The sequence below is a fragment of the Abramis brama genome, assembly GCF_963993115.1.
Source record: "Abramis brama genome assembly, chromosome: 13".
Lineage (NCBI taxonomy): Eukaryota > Metazoa > Chordata > Actinopteri > Cypriniformes > Leuciscidae > Abramis > Abramis brama.
Window position 1 is genome coordinate 2,448,939 of NC_139975.1, and position 20,379 is coordinate 2,469,317.

Genomic DNA, 20,379 nt, shown 5'->3' on the forward strand with positions numbered 1-20,379 from the left:
AAAAAAATGTCCACAACTGTTTTCAACACTGATAATAATAATGATTTTTGAGCATCAAATCATCATATTAGAGTGATTTGTGAAGGATCATGTGACACTGAAGACTGGAGAAATGATGCTGAAAATTTTAAAATATATCAAAATATAAAAAAGTTATTTTAAATTGTCATAATATTTCACAATATTACTGTTTTTTGTGTGTATTTTTAATCAAATAAATGCAGCCTTGGTGAGCAGAAGAGACTTTTAAAAACATTAAAAATCTTACCGCTCTAAAACTTTTGAACGGCAGTCTCTCTCTCCATGTCTCCATGTCTACATCTGTATGATGTTTTTGTGCTCTCAGAACCTCAGTCAATGTAAAACACAGATCATCCAAACATCACATGCTCAGCCATGAAACTAGTGTTTATTTCACTATTCCACAAAGCAATAATAAATAAAGGCATTGCCACATTGCTTTAATTTATACAGACTTTAATAGCTTTATTTACAGATGAACTCGTCTTTCATATATTTGCGTGTGTGTGTGTGTGTGTGTGTGTGTGTTTTCCAGTCTTGAATGTTTGAGATTAACATCTATGAGTGAAGGTACCATTTCACGTCGTTCTGTTTGACACTGTAGTTTTAAAAATGTTTTCCAGATAAAAGAGCCAATGATTGAGCGGGAGGGAGAAAGACTGCAGTGCTGATTGTGTGTGTGTGTGTGTGTGTGTGTGAGAGGGGGCGGGGCTACAGTCGGGCTGGAGTCGGATTGCTGCACCGTTCTGAGGGAAATGATGATCATAATGATGATGAAGATTATAAGAGAGAAAGAAAAAAGGCACATCCAAACCAAAATAAGTAAACAAAAGAAAGAGATAGAAAAGTTCACAGTCAGTTCACCCAAAAATGAAAGTAAACATATCTTTTCCTCGCGCTCATGTTGTTCAAAAACCGGCATTTGTACTGCAAAATCACCAGCCGCTTCCTTCATACAGAGAAAGAGCCGCGTGAACATTCGGCTAAACGTCTCCTGCTGAACAAATACGAGTTCAGAACAACATAAACATGACGTTTTCAGTTTGGGATGAACTATGTAGAGTAAAGGAATGGAAAAGATGGAGAGAGAACAGGAGGATGAAGAGAAAGAGTGTGATTGTGTCAGATCAGGTGCTTTGGCTCCTCGTGTCGGACTCAGTTGCTGAGCAATAGTTCTGTCGCCGTCTCCACGTCCCAGGACTTCGACGACAGCGCCACTATGACTGCGTTCTGCACAGAGGAAAACACGGCATTCTGACGGGAGGAAATACTACACCGACTAAACAGTGTGCAAAATCACATTAGTGGCTTCTAAAGCATAGCATGTGCACTTGTTAGGGCCCTATGAATCCCACAATGCGGGAAAACGTGGACGGAATCGCGGAATCCAGTCATAAAAACAGGATTTACTGTTTAGGTCTATGAGGATGACAACGCATGAACTTCAGCTCCAGAGTCACTTCATGAGCATTTACCGTTTCATTTAAGAACAACTACTGTCACAAACACACAGAAACTCTCTTCACAGCAACCCCTCGAAATAAAAGTTTGGTTTAACTTGAAGAAATTGTGACAGAAATATTTTACAGATGTAAACTCTGTTTGACAAAAAAGTTTGTTTTATTTTATATGATTAAAATTAATATTGATTTAATCATATGGTTAAAATGAATGTTTTTGCCTTTATCTGATTTCAAGAAAGATTAAAATACATAACAGAATTTATAGGGGGAATTTATAAATAATAAAAATGATTTATAATTTAAAAAAATGTATATAAAAATAATTTATTCTATAAATAGTTTTTTATTAATTCAATTAAATATACATGATTTTTGATTATTGCAACTTGTATGTATTTTGTATGTATTTTAATGTAACCATTAAAATGGAATCCAGAAACCTTAACACAGAATTTGGTTAAAAAATAAATAAATAAATAAAAAACATCAAATGGAATTTGAGAAAAAATTAATAAAACCTATTTCATAGGGCCCTAAACATCCTTTTTTGTTAAACTTTTAATAAATTGTTGTTAAATTGATTAAGTTGCATGGTTTCAATTAATTAGACATGCTTTCTGATTCCTAAAATTTAATTTAACCAATAAAAAGGAGTCCAAATAGAATAAAACAGAATAAAAAAGAAAAATATAAAGGATTTCATAGGGCCCTGATTTTTGTACATGCTTTTTGAACAAATATTTAGCATAGAAGTGCAACAGAAAAAGCTCAGCTGACAAACCTTCTTCCAGTAACATTAATAGAAAGATCATTTAATGTTATCTGGTTTTTAATTATGTTCTCAGAACGTTAGCACAAAAACATTATTTATACATCTTCCATACATTTGTTTCGGAAACATTTTAGTTGGACGTTCGTCTGACGTTTTTTTAAATGTTTCTACTTGTTTCTGAACATTCAAAAATAACATTTGGTTTTCATAAGTGTGGTTTTGGTAAGCGTGTGTTTCGCTACTCACCTTCTCGAAGCCCATGGCGCAGAGCTTGTCTATTTTGCGTGTGTAGTCTGGGCTGGAGACGGGAGCTCCTGCGTAAACATGTGACCAGAGTCGAGCCGTCTGTTTGAACATCTCTGGGTTCTGTTTATACTGTCAGACAGGAAATAAACACAGTGAAAACAGGAAGTGACCACATCAGCCTGACACCCAAATGAAGCAGAATCTTGTTTCCTTATATTAGCTAGTAAATATGTGTAGTTATTAGTATCTCTTTTTCTAGAACATAACTTTCTGAATTGCATGTTTGCCATATCACTCTTAAACAATAGTAAAACTACGATGGTACAAAAAAGTTTGAGGTTTTTACTGTTTCTGAAAGAGTCTCGTCTGCTCACAAAGGCTGCATTTATTTGATTAAAATTCAGTAAAAACAGTTAAATATTATTCTAATATAAATCAGCAGTTTTCTATGTGAATATATAGTAAAGTGTAATTTATTCCTGTGATCAAAGCTGTATTTTCAGCATCATTACTCCAGTCTTCAGTGTCACATGATCCTTCAGAAATCACTCTAATATGATGATTTGATGATCAAGAAACATTTATGATTATATTATGATGAATAGAAAGTCAAAAAAGCAGCATTTATTTGTAACAGTGATCATTTGTAACATTATAAATGTCTTTACTGTCACTTTTAATCAATTGAATGTGTCCTTGCTCAATATTAATACAAATTAAAATAAATAAAAAAGAGATCGTCTTTCGAAGTTTAATAATCACATTAGGACGCATTCACGATTCCTGTCTTTCTGTCGCCAAATTTAATACATCTTAATGACAATTAAGAGTATGATAATACCATTTAAGATATTTAAAAAATGTTATGGCCTTAAATTCGATCAAACAAAATGTAAGATTTTATTTTTTATGATTTATCCGTGCACATCATTATTATTTTTAATTATTATTATTAATTCATGTCTCGTAATCTTGAATGAGAATAAGTTCCTCTCGCAGCATCTCTTCTCTTCTCTGATGATGTGGGCGGGGCAACCTGTCACTCACATGAGATCAGCCAATAGCAAACCACAACCATCCAATCAATTCCACACAGACTAAATCAAGCCCCGCCTACATTTGTTCTTGTTCCAGAAGCGTTTCACTCGGATATACGACACAATAGAGAAGAAAAGACCAGCACAACTTCTGTTTCATGCCCACTTTAAGCACACACGGGGACTCTGAACTCTACAGAAACTCTTGGAACCACTAGAGATTTTGCTATACTATTTGCACGCCCACTTTTGTTGCTCATTCCCGACACAAGCTCACATATACATTTATTATTTGTTATTATTTCAACTTTGTGGTGTCATTTTTCAATTAATGTTTGTGTTTTGTTGTTTGTAGATGTATTGTTAATTTGTTTTTGATATGTAGTGGCTGTTATGTGGTGGGACCCCCCCGAAAACAAGATGATTCATCTCAAGGGGTTAATCCTAATAAATACATAATTCTCTATATACCTGATTGGCGACTACAGCGTCCTGTGGATCATCTGGTTCAGCAGCGGCCAGAAGAGCCTGTAGTGACAGTAACACTGTTCGGAGGGTCATGGCTGCCGCCCTGAAACACACACACACACACACAGCAGAGAGTTCATCAGTTTCACTGTTCACTGTTGCTTCACAGCTCTATAGTGCGTTCAGTAAGATCTTACCACTGGTCCTTCAGGATGTCCAAGCAAATGGCACCTGTTACTGAGCTGATGTTGGGATGCCAGATCTTCGTTATAAACCGAACCTGAAAAACATCAGCGGACAAGTGGAATTATTAATACCTAATACCTAAAGTAAAAAACATCAGTCAATAGCAGAGCACACAGCTCACAATGTGACTCAGTTTCAATTCAGGGAATCACAATACAAATATAAAATGCATCTAAAGCGCTAATATTTGGCGGATTAATGCAGCTTGTTGCAATAAAAATCTGCACTACAATCTACAACTCTAAAGTTGATTGTTTGTGTGCACAGACAACAGAAGTAGAAGAATAAGAAGGTAAATAAGCTTCTTTTAGATGCGATTCAGCAGTTTTTATGCTGTAAATGAGATTATGTATCAGAACCGCCTCAAACGTTGTTGTTGTCAGTCGGCATGCGTCTTGTTTTCTGTGGTTGTGCGCGGGAACATTCAACTTTTAAGTGTGTGATGCACGTGTTCCTGTGTAAAGACATGCATGCCGCCTTAGAAAAACTATTTTCTAAACATATCTTTCTCGTTTTACAGTAAAATATTCCTCAGTATTTCCATCTTGTTTTCCAGTCGAAATATCGAAATATTAATTTACTTGAGAAGCAAAATGACTTCAGATATTAAGTAAAATATATTAAAAATGTATTTTGTCATGGCACATATTTGTTTTTTATTTGTTAGCACCATCTTGTGGCAGTTTGGTGTTATAACAAAGAAATTGATTATTGTGAACCGTTTTCTTAGTGGTTGGTTTAGGTCATGTGACTCTTGGGTTAGAGGTTAACCAGGAAATAGCCGCTGTGTTCCAGTTTCTTTCCATGCGGTGGGCCAACAAGTCATCTCTCTGTTTTCTTTACGTTTTTGTGCCTCGGAAAGGCTTTGCCTGTAAGTTTATCTTTTTTCAGTGTTTGCATGAACGTGTATATATATTTGTAATTCATTAGTTTGAGTTTAAAAACGAACTATTCAACAGTGATGGCAATTTGTTTATAATTACACTAAGAAGAGCTGATTGTAGCCTTTTGATATGTGCTCAGAGAATATTTGTAAACAGCGGAAATTCATTTGTGTTTATTTTGAGAATATTTTGTAACAAGACATTTGTAATCTTTGTATATTTCAGTTTTACAAAAAAGAGAAAGAAGAGGAAAGAACAAAACAGTAAAACTTTCAACTTTACTACTGCGTCTGCCCTTTTCTGACTCCTGTTAGCTATCTGTCAGTGTTGCGTAGACGGAACGCGCATCTAGGACAGAATAGTAAAAAGGCAACCGCTCAGTAGGCACTGAAGTTCAAGGAAAGCAAGCTTTAACTCCATCATTCCTCGTTCATCATCACGCCCTGTACTCCTAGACAGTATTAGCAATTCATGATGGCGGAGAAAGCTACGGAGGCTGAGAAAGCTATGGAGGCTGGGGAAGCTACAGAGCTAAGTCAAGCATTAGAAACAAGATCTATAGCTTCTGCTTCGACTAATAGATCTAGAAGCTCAGCGGCTAGCGCAGCTGCTGCCAAGGCTCGCGCTAAACTGGAAGCTGCACGGGCCAGGACTGAATTCCTTAAAAAAGAATCAGAAATCTTGATTGAGAAAGCTCAACTGAAAGTTACAGAGGCATGCATGGAAGCGTCTCTGGCAGCTATAAAGCACGAAAGTGAGGTGGCAGCAGCCATTGCTGAGACAAAGGTTTTGGAGGCAGCAGCAGATAGTGAACTTGGAGAAAGGATTTCTGATGTGAGAGAAGTTTCTGATCGCACTCGTGATTACGTCATGAATCAGTCTCAACTGAGGTTATTGTCTCCAGCTGGAGATGAGCCATGTCAACTACCTCTAAAGCCAATTGTCCATGTGTTGAGGCCTGAGACACCTCCAAGGCATCGTCGCTTTGCATCTTGGGATGTCAGAGATTCCAACAATAAACCTGATACTGAGAGTATAACGCAGCATCCCCAGAAGTCAGTGCAAACAACTAGTCAAAAATACCAAATTCCGCCGTTCACTTCTTCTCCATATAAGACAACACCACAACCATCGTTCAACAATGACACTAATGTTAGTGAGGTCGCCAGGTACTTAGCACGCCGAGAGCTTGTTAATTCAGGTCTCTTCAAGTTTGATGATCGTCCGGAGAATTATTGGGCGTGGAAGTCCTCTTTCCTCAACGCAATTGAAGGTTTGCACCTGTCAGCTGCTGAGCAGTTAGACCTTATGTCTAAATGGTTGGGAGAACAGTCTTCACATCATGTGCAAAGGATCAGAGCTGTGCACACAGGTAATCCAAACACAGGCTTGGGAAAGGCTTGGGAGCGCTTGGAAGACTGCTATGGCTCTCCAGAGATTATTGAGAAATCCCTCTTTGACAGGATTGATAACTTTCCAAAAATCAGCACCAAAGATGCGAAAAAGCTTAGAGAACTTGGAGATCTTCTACAGGAAGTGGAGTCTGCGAAACATGAAGGCTACCTACCCGGACTAACTTATCTTGACACCGCTCGTGGTGTTGCTCCCATCGTAGATAAGTTGCCTTACAGTCTTCAGGAGAGGTGGATGGCTCAAGGTTCTCAGTACAAAACAGCACATCAAGTCGCCTTTCCTCCATTCTCATTCTTCTGTGATTTCATCTGCAGAGAGGCTCGAACACGCAACGATCCAAGTTTTGCTCTGTCTTCAGGAATCCATAGTGTGTTGAAACCAGAGCAGCAATTCAAGAGACAAATTAAAAGCTCAGTCTATACTCACAAGACGGAAGTGTCAGCAGCGACTGTGAGTCAGACACGCAGCTCAAACTATGAGTTGGATGATGTGGATAAGACCTGCCCGATTCATAAGAAGCCCCACCCTCTCAATCGTTGCAGAGGTTTTAGGATCAAACCTCTGGATGAGCGCAAGACTTTCCTAAAGGAGAAAGGTGTTTGCTACAGGTGCTGTGCAACAACCACTCATCTGGCCAGGGACTGTAAGGCAGCTATTAAATGTAAGGAATGTGGCAGTGATGCTCACATCGCAGCGCTTCATCCAGGACCACCGCCTTCAAATTTATTTGTTCATGGCGGGGAGGGAGAGATAGACACGCCTCAACCTGCTATAACTTCCAAGTGCACAGAAGTCTGTGGTTACGGTGAATGTTCACGGTCATGCTCTAAGATTTGCCTGGCTAAGGTTTACCCAGAAGGCCACCCAGAAGGAGCAATCAAGCTTTATGTGATCCTGGATGACCAGAGCAATAGATCGCTCGCTAGAACCAAGTTCTTCGACTTGCTGCATGTCAAAGGAGAGAAGTCATCATATACTCTACGTACCTGTGCAGGTGTGACAGAGACCGTGGGAAGAAGAGCTACTGGTTTCATTATAGAGTCTTTAGATGGAGTGATGAAGGTGAAATTGCCAACATTGATCGAATGCAACAATATGCCAGACGACAGGGCCGAGATACCAACACCTGATGCAGCACATTGGCACACTCACCTAAAGCCCATCGCTCATTGCATTCCTCCTTTGGATCCAGAAGCCCAAATTATTCTTCTTTTGGGTCGTGACATCCTTCAGGTTCATAAAGTACGGGAGCAACGTAATGGACCTAATAACGCACCCTACGCGCAAAGACTAGACCTAGGATGGGTCGTAGTGGGAGACGTCTGCTTAGGATCCGTGCACAGGTCTGCAGCACTTAGTGCTTACCGTACCCATGTACTTGATAATGGACGTCCTTCTCTACTTCCTCCATGTCCCAACAAACTCAGCGTTAGGGAGAAGTTTGACATCAAGCCTCTGCCTGAGATATCTCTGGCGCACGGCACCTTCATCTTTGATGACTATGCCATAGGAGATACCATCTTTGAGAGGACAAAGGAGGATAATAAAATTGGATTGTCTATTGAAGACAGGCGCTTTTTGGACATCATGGATAAAGAGATGTTCATGGACGAGAGCAATAGTTGGGTCGCACCACTCCCATTCAGAACACCTCGCCAACGACTCCCTAATAATAGAGAACAGGTATTTACACGCCTAACCTCCCTTTTGCGCACATTGGAAAAGAAGCCTGAGATGAAGTCTCATTTTGTTACCTTCATGCAGAACATCTTTGATCGTGACCATGCCGAAGTAGCCCCTCCTCTTCGAGAAGGCCAGGAATGTTGGTATTTACCTACCTTTGGGGTGTACCACCCACAGAAGCCCGGTCAGATCAGAGTTGTCTTCGACTCCAGCGCGCAAAAACAGGGCATCTCCTTGAACGATGTTCTTCTCTCTGGTCCTGACTTAAATAATAGCCTCTTGGGAGTCTTACTGCGTTTTAGAAGGGAGCTGGTAGCTGTAACTGCAGACATCGAACAGATGTTTCACAGCTTCATTGTGAAAGAGGAAGATAGAGACTTCCTTCGTTTTCTCTGGTTCAAGGATAATGACACCAGCAAAGAGATCATCGAATACCGCATGAGGGTGCACGTGTTCGGTAATAGTCCATCTCCTGCTGTAGCCATTTATGGTCTTCGACGAGCAGCGGCTTATGGTAAGGAGGAGTATGGTTCAGACGCCAAACACTTTGTAGAAAGAGAATTCTACGTCGATGATGGACTTTTATCAACACCCACAGCTGCGGAAACAATCGATCTGTTGACACGAACAAAGAAAATGCTGGCCACTTCGAATTTAAAACTGCACAAGTTTGCTTCTAATAGCAAGGAAGTAATGAATGCATTCCCGACCGAAGATCATGCGAAGGGACTCAAAGATCTTAACTTGGAAGTTGACCCTACTCCCATCCAACGTAGTCTCGGACTTAGCTGGGATGTGAAAGGGGACACATTCACCTTTCATGTAACCGACATTAAGAAGCCCTTTACTCGCAGAGGGATACTGGCTACTGTCAACAGTCTCTTCGACCCACTTGGGTTCGTTGCCCCTATCATCATTGAAGGGAAATTCCTGCTACGAGAACTCTCAGGTGAGACTTGTGACTGGGATTCTCCCCTCCCTGAAGACAAGGAAGAAGCATGGAATGCATGGAGGAGATCCCTACAAGATCTCAAACAGCTGGAGATTCCTAGAACATATGTTCATACTACTCTCTCTACAGCTGTGAGGAAGGAGCTCCACATTTTCTCTGATGCTTCTGTCAAAGCGATTGCAGCAGTGGCATATCTTCGTGTCATCAATGGCGAAGGAGCATGTCACACTGGGTTCGTCTTGGGGAAGGCCAAATTAGCTCCGCAAGCTGCTCATACCATTCCCAGGCTGGAACTAGGAGCTGCGGTTTTAGCTGCAGAGATAGCAGAGATAATCACAAACGAGTTGGACTTCACTCTAGATGCTGTGGAGTTTTACACGGATAGTAGAGTCGTCCTGGGGTACATCTATAACCAGACAAGACGGTTCTATGTATACGTAGCCAATAGAGTGCAGCGTATCCACAGAGTGTCAAACCCAATGCAATGGCACTATGTGTCTACTAAGCATAACCCTGCAGACCACGCAACCCGCTCCGTTCCGGCAGCTCTGTTGGGCACAACCACCTGGCTTACAGGACCTGCCTTCCTGTCGCAAATGGATCAGAATCTGTCTCTAGAGGAGAGGGAATTTGACCTCCTCGGACCAGAGTTGGACACAGAAGTTCGTCCTCTTGCTACTACTGTATCCGACGATTTTCATCTTGAATGTCAACGATTCGAGCGATTCTCTTCTTGGAGGTCATTAGTCAGAGCCATAGCTTTTCTCATACATGTCGCCCAGACTTACAAGTCGTCTGATGATAGAGAAAGAGCCTGCAGCTCATGGCACTACTGTGCTAAGCCTCGTACAGTGAAAGAGTTGTTACAAGCAGAGGAAGTTGTAATCAAGAGCGTTCAGAGGGAAGCTTACCAAGAAGAGCTCACCTGCATCGCCAAAAGAAATGACATCCCGAGGCACAGCGCTCTGAAAAAACTGAACCCTTACGTAGATAGTAGAGGTCTTCTCAGGATAGGAGGTCGGCTTAAAAATGCAACTTTGGATCTCCAAGAGAAGTTTCCTTTGATTGTTCCAGGACGCAGTCATGCTGCTAAGCTACTTGTGGAGCATTACCATGATCGAGTCAAGCATCAGGGCCGTGTGTTTACTGAATCAGCTATCCGCAATGCAGGGTATTGGATTGTTGGTGTTAGGAAGCTTATCAACAGCATTGTACACAAGTGCGTCGTATGCAACAAACTTCGTGGGAAGGTAACTGAGCAGAAGATGGCGGACTTACCCATCGATCGCCTGAGCACTGAACCTCCCTTCACGCATGTCGGTCTTGATGTTTTTGGACCTTGGACAGTTGTCGCAAGGCGCACGCGAGGAGGACAAGCTCAGAGCAAAAGATGGGCTGTTCTTTTCACTTGTATGAGTATTCGTGCCATACATATTGAGCTGATTGACAGTATGGATTCATCCACCTTTATAAACGCCTTGAGAAGGTTTTTTGCTCTACGAGGTCCTGCCAAACAAATCCGGTCTGATTGCGGGACCAATTTTGTAGGAGCCTGTAAAGAGCTGGAAATTGTGGTAAATGATCCTCAAGAGCCTAGTGTGAGGAAGTACCTGGGTGGAGAGGGTTGTTCATGGGTCTTCAATCCACCTCACGCATCCCACATGGGAGGAGCCTGGGAGCGGATGATAGGAGTCTCCAGGCGCATACTAGATTCCATGCTCCAACAGATCAGTCCTTCCTGCTTGACACATGAAGTGTTGTCTACCTTGATGGCAGAGGTTACAGGAATTGTCAATTCAAGACCCCTTGTTCCTATTTCCACAGACCCAGATTCACCTTTCTTGTTAACGCCAGCCATGCTCCTAACTCAAAAGGGTCATACACTCCTCCCACCTCCAGGTGACTTCAAGGAAACCAATCTCCATAGACAGCAATGGAGAAGGGTGCAACATCTTGCTAATACTTTCTGGAATAGATGGAGGCGTGAATACCTCTCAACGCTTCAAAGCCGAAGCAAATGGCAAGAGGAACGACGAAATCTAAGAGAGGGCGATGTTGTCCTTCTTAAGGATGCTCAAAGTAAGCGCAATGAATGGCCTATGGCTCTTGTGACCAAGATTTTTCCCAGCAGTGACAAAAGAGTCAGAACGGTTGAACTAAGAGTTGCAAGGAATGGGACAATCAAGACATTCCTCAGACCTATATCGGAAACAGTTCTGCTCATGCCAACGGAGGACTGATATTTGTGAGGTCTTATGTGAACATTCTCAGGTTATATCGTGGTATCTAAACAATACCAGGCGGGGAGTGTCATGGCACATATTTGTTTTTTATTTGTTAGCACCATCTTGTGGCAGTTTGGTGTTATAACAAAGAAATTGATTATTGTGAACCGTTTTCTTAGTGGTTGGTTTAGGTCATGTGACTCTTGGGTTAGAGGTTAACCAGGAAATAGCCGCTGTGTTCCAGTTTCTTTCCATGCGGTGGGCCAACAAGTCATCTCTCTGTTTTCTTTACGTTTTTGTGCCTCGGAAAGGCTTTGCCTGTAAGTTTATCTTTTTTCAGTGTTTGCATGAACGTGTATATATATTTGTAATTCATTAGTTTGAGTTTAAAAACGAACTATTCAACAGTGATGGCAATTTGTTTATAATTACACTAAGAAGAGCTGATTGTAGCCTTTTGATATGTGCTCAGAGAATATTTGTAAACAGCGGAAATTCATTTGTGTTTATTTTGAGAATATTTTGTAACAAGACATTTGTAATCTTTGTATATTTCAGTTTTACAAAAAAGAGAAAGAAGAGGAAAGAACAAAACAGTAAAACTTTCAACTTTACTACTGCGTCTGCCCTTTTCTGACTCCTGTTAGCTATCTGTCAGTGTTGCGTAGACGGAACGCGCATCTAGGACAGAATATATTTACTTAAGTCTTAAAACAAGAACAAATATCTGCCAGTGGGATCAGAAAAACAACTTGTTTTCCATTTGAATTAAGTTTGTTTAGATATTTGTTCTTGTTTTAAGTATTAGTTTTTGATCATTTGTTCATAAAACAAGACTTAATATCTTCAGTGATTTTGCTTCTCCAGTAAATGCATCTTGATTTAAGAATGTTTAGATATTTGTGCTGGAAAACGAGACAGAAACACTGATGAAGAACATTGAACTTTGTCTTATTGCACTTATATGAAGGCTCCTGCATATATTTGTTTGCACAAACTTCACAGCACTCCTGATCTACCATATGATACCAACATTAGCCAGTGTTTAACCCAGCGTTTAACCCAGTGTTTAACCCAGTGTTTAACCCAGTGTTTAACCCAGCGTTTAACCCAGCGTTTAACCCAGTGTTTAACCCAGCGTTTAACCCAGTGTTTAACCCAGCGTTGACTCACCTTTGGTGGATTAAATGGATACGTCTCTGGAATTTTAATTTCTAGTTGAAATCTGCCACCTACAAAAATGGAAAAGACAGAAAGTCACATGAACGTAGAGACAAAATCAAAACAGTTTATGAAATCAACATCATATTAGTGTAAATATCTACTCCGGTAAACATGTCACCAAGACATATGTTAAAAAACATCATCTGAAACGTTTAGAAACATCAACATAAACAAGTGCATGCATTCAGAAAATTGATTGACGTTCCAATGTCAGAAAGGGAAGATTTTAGAAATGAGACACTAATGTACAAGACAAAATGGCTAAATAACCACACACTGTCATTTCATTCAGGAATAATATCAGGAAGATTCCTTGTAGAGCTTTGGAATTTGAAAATAACATTAATTTGGTTTTATCTGGATTTAAAATCAGTTTAAGTCGACACAGACGAGACTGTACAATATCAAACGCTGATTGCTAGTATTGAAGAGCTTGTGAAGCTGATGATGCACGACAATAAATGGCAGTATCATCTTTATAAAGACCTAGCATTGAGAATGTTATCACAGATATTATTTATAAACAAGGAAAATAAAATGGGTCCCAGTACAGACTCCTTTAGAGACAGAACAACAATGGCTTGTCTCTTTAAAAGAATGTCATGATCAGCTGTGTCAAAAGCCTTCGATAAATCAAGAAAATTTGCAGGCAAAATTGCCTGCAATCTATGGCATTAATAATGTCGCTAAACACTTTAATAACAGCTGTAACTGTGCTATTCTGCATTCAAAAACCAGATAGAAAAGGAGAAAGAAGATTATTTAGGTGCCATTGGCGGGCGTGGCATCAAATAGTGCAGATATCTTGAGATGTATGTGGTTGATCAGGTAAGACAGAAACACAGTTAATAGATCAGAATAATTTCTTTGCTCTCGCCTTCATAAGGTGTATCTGGCGGTCCTGCGATTTCCCCCCTCAGTTCTGTGAAATTCTCATCCACTAAATCAACCTTGATCTGGTTTTTACTCGTCTGTGAAAATAAAAAGAAATGTAAAATTAGTCAACAAATTTTTTTTTAAATAAAAATCCATTCCACAAAATTGCCCACTTTCGTCCCCAAAATTAGAGCAGAAAATGCCTATAGGCATTTTCTGCTCTAATTTTGGGGACGAAAGTGGGCAATTTAAAGTATGGATTAGGTTTCCAACTTTGGATGGTAGCTATTAGTTTTCTTCATGCCCTCAAAAATAAACACAGACTCCAAAATGTAAAGTCAAAGCTTGAAATTTAAATGGCTAAATCCAAAGTCAAAACCCCTAAACTTCGCAACTAAATCCAAAATTCAAACCCAATAATGCCCAACTCGCCAGAATTCAAAAGGACCAACTCCAGCAAAAACATCCCAGAAAGTTCCGACAAGGCTCTCCCAAAGTTATGAACAAACGTTCTTGGCAAAACATATTTTTGTTAACTGGGATACTGTAGTTAAGTCATAGTAGCGTGATGATATCAGAAGGTAAAATGCAACTAAAAGTAAAAAAAAAAATTGTTTTTGTACCATGGTAATACTATGGTATTTTTGGCACTTCGTTTGTGACTGACAGTTGTGACAACTCACTAGAATTGGTTATACCCAACTAAACCTGTAATTTAAGTTAGATTAATACTTAATGAAAGATCAGAGATTTAGATGGTAAATTCAGTTCATTGTTTCTTAAGTTTTCGTTTATACTCGTGTTAAAAGTGTCACACAACATTCAATACACACATTAGTACATCATAACACAAATTATTTAAAGAATAAACTTTAATCACGAGTCACAAATGGAGGTTTTAATGAAAATTCGCGCCCGTAATACAATTATAATAATCATCAATTATCATTGTTGTGATTCTGTCGAAACTATTATCAAATCCATGACAAAACTACAATAAAAAGTTTACAAACCTGTCAGCCCATATAAATTAACCCAAATATTCATTGTTGTGCGTCTAAAAATGTTGTTTTAACGTCAAACGTAAGCGTAAATATGTGTGTTTACGTAGCACTAGCTGGCCTTCAGTTAGCATGCGGCTAATCACACACACACAGGCCTTTATTAAAAAACACTATAAACACACATAAATACACATCAAACCACTGCATAAACACAATAGACACCGCAGAATCGATTAAATAAGCCATTTGAATGTCAGAGAAATGTGTTGTGGCTCGTTTCGGCGGGTTTGGACTCGTTTAAATCCTGTTCGGCCTGGACGGGACTAACATCCCATAATATTCCCCCAAATCGCGTATCTGACACCACAAACACACATTAAACTGCATTATCTCAGTGAACGAGACAAATCACAGCAGTAGCGGACTCGGTCCGGATCAGAGAGAGTCACAATTGATCCGTCCATCATCTCACATGATTAAATGCACATGTGTCAGTCATAAGGCATGATTGACAGCTGTCAAGCGAAATACACACATGTGTGTAAGTGTTAAACGAACCTCTTCGCTTTTCAGAACCTCTTTAAACTCCCGTTTGATCCGCTGGACCGCGATGTTGGCCATGCTGTTCATACACCACCAACAACACACACACACACACACACACACACCTCTCTCTCTCTCTCTCTCTCTCTCTCTCTCTCTCTCTCTCTCTCTCTCTCTCTCTCTCCTCATTTGCAGCTGTATACAATAAAAATGTGCAAAAGTACAATAACAGTGCACATGTACGATGGTATTTTGATGTGCATTGGCTACATGAATATGGTAATGATTCCATATCAAAGTACCAGTATTGACTCCTGATACCAGTAATAACCACAGCACCTTTTGTACGACCTTCAGTTTTTGTCCTACACTTCATTCAGAGTGAGTGTGAGCGAATGTTGTGTCTCTATATCAGAGTAAGAAGTTTTAGTTTTAAGGTGCTTTATTGCCATGACAAATGTTTACATTCGTATTTCCAAAGCATTTGGAAAGTAGTGCAAAACAACATAAAAACTGTGTAATGGACAAATACAAAATTAAATAATAAAATTAATTTATAAGTAAATAAGATCATAAGAATTATGCACTTCATCCTTCAACTGCTTTTTGTTTCGATTATTGGTTCAAAATAGCAGCTTCCAGCCTTACATAAACATTTGAAATACATTTTGAAATAAATACATTAAATAAATACATTTGTGTGTGTGTGTGTGTGTGTGTGTGTGTGTGCGTGTGTGTGTGTGTGTGTGTGTGTGTGTGTGTGTGTGTGTGTGTGTGTTTATCTAGTTAATTCATCATAAGTTCACCCAAGGCTGCTTGGAGAGATAGTTATTTGAGATAGTTATAATTCAAAAATTATTTGAATGTCAAAACATCTTCTATATGGAAAAGTCGACTCATTGTCAGTCATTGTTGTGCTTCAAGTTCATCATGCTATGAAGTTGCTTTATTTTGCAACTTCGTTGTGCTTTAACGTATAGCCGACCTTGAACATCTGTCAGTGAGTCTGCTGTCACAGAAGACGAAGTTGGTTCATTTCTAACCTGCTCAAATCACTGTACATTTTTATTGTGATTACACCTAAATATATTCATGTTTGTATTTTCTTATTTCTTAGGCTCCACTTTTGACTATTCTTGTGTTAGACTGTCTGTGTGTGTAACTTCTTATGTGCACATCGTGGACACACCCTGACAAAACAAGGCCTTGGACACACTTATACACACACACACAAACGGGAACTCTCTTACTTGATATTATATTTCTTAATATGCCATTATATGGTAGAGATTGATCTTTGCGGACTATGATTGCAAAGACAAAAATACTGAGGAAGAACAGCACTTTTTTGCAGTAGAAGTTCTATTATATATATATATATATATATATATATATATATATATATATATATATATTATAGAATTATTATCAGTTAATTAATTATTATATTATATAAATTATATATATTATAGAATCAAACGAATTAAAACATAATGTTGAAAGTTGCATTTTCAAACTGTTGCTAAAACAACTAATTTGCTCCATAGACATTTATGTTTCGAGAACACATTGACATATTGTGTCCCCTTTTATTTACTTGAAACGCTGAATACACTATTTTCCTAATTCATATATGAAGCCCACATGAATATTGCTATTGTCTATTTAGTTGATTAATACATAAAACACACAAAAACCACATATCGCTTGCATTGAGCATACACTTTTATTGCTTCAAAATCAAAGCAAACAAAGCATGTAGAAAAGCTTGAAGTGATGAACCCAATTCAACATTTTGATTTAAAAGGACAACGGATGTCAAATTGTTGTTATTATTTTTATGTGCAATTTTTTTTGATGGGAATATGCTGGTCGCCATATTTTAAGAAAGATCCACATGAATGCATAATAGTTGTGCATATGTGCACAAGCTGCAGTCGTGAAGCGTTTGCAACCTCTGGTCTACATCACGCGTCTGATCTTCATGGTGATGGACTTCAGAGATTTCCAGCTTTTCTTCCAGTGGAACCAGTTGGCCGAAGTACTCGAATCCTCATCATCTTTCCCCCACAAATACTGACCAGTGGGGTTTGTTTCATAACAATTGTTGTACCAAAACCCTCCTGATTTTTTTAAAGCACAGTTATTTTGGCTCCAATTTTCTTGGTCTTTGTCAAAGGTGGAGAACTTCATTCCATTGTGGGAACTCAAAGAGTCACCTGCAAAAAGGAGAAACTTTCATTATAAACACACATTTAGTTACCTTTTCATTAATCTAAAATACAATTATTTAAAGTCCCCCTGTAGTCAATCATTTTATCCCTTAAAACTCATCTTTGATCACCAAAATGACATATTTAAACATTTTTCCTTGAAAAAATGCCTTTAAATATCTTGAATGTAACTCGACACCCTTGCCTCATTTAGTACGCGCGGTTCTATGAATATGCAAATGAGCCCCGCCTCCACTCACTCACTCAGCTCAGAGATCCACTGGTTGATGATCACACGTTGATCTGATTGGTTACAAGGTAGTTTGTGACGTCAGAAACACCAGCGATTTCAAACCGTAAAAATACTCAGCAATGGTGTTGTAGTTCCATAAATCCATAGTTTTTTAAGTATTTTATGATCTAAAATCAATATCTTTATTCATAAATATGTCCTCAATGGTGTACAAACACCTCTGCCAATGATCTGACTTATCCTCGTAAACGAAGAATTTCTTATCTTTATTTACATGGGACAGGTAACTCCACGGAGGTTTCTTTGTCGTTCTGCCATCTTGAAAAACTATAATAGCAGAGAGGGACAAAAAGTACTAGGCTAACGCGTTTCCACAACGTGTTTTCGTTCAGAGCCAGCGTCACGTGACTGAAAAAGGCTGAAGCGGACAAGGAGATCAGTGAGAGGCGCTTGTCACTGCCCCGGCAAATTTGACGGTACTTTATAATGCAGGATCATAGTTATGCATTGCCAAGCCACAGGAGAAGGAATCCTCGTCGCCAAAAAAGCCCAAAATTGAACGTTAAACTAAGGAAATGTTGTCATAGCTTCTTGGCACATAACGGCTACCGTAGTGCAACACGGATTTGAAAACGCAAGGCGCTAGAAAGCACTATTCGTTTGAATGCAAAATACAATTTCACAGCTAGATGGGAGAAATTCCTACCCATTGTCCCTTTAAAGCATATTAAAAACACCACATAGACGTATAAACAACATTAAAACTTAATTTCACCACAGGGGGACTTTAAAAAAAAAATTGGTTTAAAGCATTTTCTTCCTCCTTCATTAAAACAATTCAGCTTGTGTAGATTCATCACATATGAAAATTAAACATTTGTGGATTGTTTTACCTGCTCCTCCATTTACGAAGCCGCTGATATGCAGTTTGTACCCATCAGCCTCAGAATCCACAGAGAAGGACTCGTACAGAGCGTAAGCCGTTGACCCATCAAAATCCTCCAAATCTACTCTGAGTTTATACTGATTCCTGCATGTCAGCAGGTGAATAAACTCTAAACCTGTGGAAAACATGAAATGAAACCGGTTTAATTGGCTAACTCAAAGAAATGTCCAAATAAATCTGCATTTATACTGTGGTAGATTAAGGGAAGTTTACACGTCAACGATAAAAAAAGTTTATCCTTTGTATTTTTTTCCGTTCGCACGGATCCGCTGAAATGACTAAAAACACTGTATTCTGCTGCCAGGCTAGTAGATGGCAATGTGACTTTGCATGAATTCACCATTTTCACAAATTCAAGTTTTTGTCGCTTTTAAAAAACGTGCACTTTGAAATTCGAAATTTCAAAAGCTTGCGTTTTCAAAACGCATAATTTCGTTTAATTTTTTTTTTTTTCAGTTGAAAACAGTGTCCTGTAAACGGCTCCTTTCCATGTGTCTGATTGCATGTTTTTCACTTTGTTTGCTTTTTTTGTTGTTGCCCAAAATGTCACAAAAACACTCACCCAGCCAGTATTCGCCTTCTTTATTACCAAAACCCTGTTTATAACTGTCCCATGGCCTGAGGAAATTCACCTCGCCGTCCATTCGCCTGAGAATCACCTGAAACATTATTAATTATCATTCTCCGGTTTTACATCATTCATCTTTTAAGGGTGTAAAGCATTAAAAAAGCTTTTTATTTTTAAAGTTCACAGGCTTTCTTTAGCAACAAATGTCAAATCTGTTGTATTATTCCTAAGCCACCAAATGCATGACAGTCTTTTATGGAACTATTTCATACTTAGATACTTGTATAGGCCTAAGTAAAATAAAAGAGCACAAATAAAAGCACTAGGTGACAATAGTATATGTTACTATAAAATATGCAAATGTTATCATTCATGCTGGGCATGTGCTTATAAAATAATGTCTCAAGATAAAACACTCGCTCAAATTTAAATGCTTACCGTCCAGTGGCCTCTTTCATGTTGTCCGGTGGGGACCATCTGACAGTAGACCTGCACCGGTCCATCTTTTGAGGTGACGGTGTAAACGCCACTGTCATATTTCCCACTCGAATAAATATCAGAGCAGTCAGTGGCAAAGCAATCAAATTTGGGCACTTCAGTCGCCATCAACACTGGAAACAGCGCAGACAAACACAGCAACACCTGAGAGAGACACACACAGCTCAAGATCTGCTGTTTGACTAAATCTGACTTACATTCTTACACACACAAACTCACAATCATGTTTGCGGAGTTGCTTCAGACGTCCAGCTCAGAGGATTTGCACCTGAAATACAATTCAGACAAATAAAATCAACTTTGCTTGAACGTGAACACGTATTCAGTCATTTCCTGAAGAATCAACTGTATTTGTTGAGACCTGCATCGTTTTCAAAATGACCAGTAATAAAACTCACTGTATGGGTTGAGAATCTTGTGAATGTTCAGGCGAGAGATGTGTCTTTAAATATCTCTCCAATCGTCAGGATCCTCCTCTGTTTCTGACACATTTACACACACACAAAAAAAACACTAAAGCTTACCTTCAAATCTTTATTGGACAGTCATGGGTTAGATGCCATAAAAGGAGTTTTTGTTAATTTTCAGCCTTTTTGCGAAACCTGCTTCATCATCTTCAGAGGAATCAAAAGTGGAATTTATTTCCTCTGAAAGTGATGATAAAGTATCTGGAACTGATTGCAACAGACCCATTAAGAAAAAAGTTAAGAAAACCCTTAGGCATAATTTGTTGTTTCTTAGCCAAAAAGGGGTTGTCACAACCAGTTTCTGATGCCTTTCTGACATGCAAACATTCAAAAATCTTTAACATGATGTTGGTGTCTAAACATGCTGTGACAAATCA

The 20,379-nt window shown here is 39.0% G+C and overlaps 3 protein-coding genes across 6 annotated transcripts; 1 reads left to right on the forward strand and 2 right to left on the reverse strand.

Moving 5' to 3' along the window:
• Positions 1–390: 390 nt before the first annotated feature.
• On the reverse strand, positions 391–15,182 carry ube2ka (ubiquitin-conjugating enzyme E2Ka). Its single transcript, XM_084132747.1, has 7 exons — positions 15,073–15,182; positions 13,512–13,605; positions 12,584–12,642; positions 4,205–4,287; positions 4,011–4,110; positions 2,503–2,631; positions 391–1,251 (listed from the first exon to the last, which is right to left on the reverse strand). The coding sequence occupies exons 1-7, from the start codon at positions 15,142–15,144 to the stop codon at positions 1,177–1,179; spliced, it is 612 nt and encodes a 203-aa protein (XP_083988873.1). The 5' UTR covers positions 15,145–15,182; the 3' UTR covers positions 391–1,176.
• On the forward strand, positions 4,935–12,098 carry LOC311094648 (uncharacterized protein). Its single transcript, XM_084132746.1, has 3 exons — positions 4,935–5,124; positions 5,363–11,730; positions 11,969–12,098. The coding sequence occupies exon 2, from the start codon at positions 5,609–5,611 to the stop codon at positions 11,423–11,425; it is 5,817 nt and encodes a 1,938-aa protein (XP_083988872.1). The 5' UTR covers positions 4,935–5,124; positions 5,363–5,608; the 3' UTR covers positions 11,426–11,730; positions 11,969–12,098.
• Positions 15,183–16,616: 1,434 nt separating the features above from the next.
• On the reverse strand, positions 16,617–20,205 carry LOC311095545 (microfibril-associated glycoprotein 4-like). Of its 4 annotated transcripts, none has more exons than XM_084134072.1 (6): positions 20,060–20,205; positions 19,755–19,803; positions 19,476–19,679; positions 19,032–19,128; positions 18,417–18,584; positions 16,617–17,276 (listed from the first exon to the last, which is right to left on the reverse strand). In XM_084134072.1, the coding sequence occupies exons 2-6, from the start codon at positions 19,758–19,760 to the stop codon at positions 17,020–17,022; spliced, it is 732 nt and encodes a 243-aa protein (XP_083990198.1). In that variant the 5' UTR covers positions 19,761–19,803; positions 20,060–20,205; the 3' UTR covers positions 16,617–17,019. The 4 variants fall into 4 exon arrangements, with proteins under 4 accessions (XP_083990198.1, XP_083990200.1, XP_083990201.1 ...); XM_084134074.1 differs by having other exon boundaries at positions 16,762–17,276; positions 19,934–20,205; XM_084134075.1 differs by lacking the exon at positions 19,755–19,803 and having other exon boundaries at positions 16,762–17,276; positions 19,476–19,648.
• Positions 20,206–20,379: the final 174 nt, after the last annotated feature.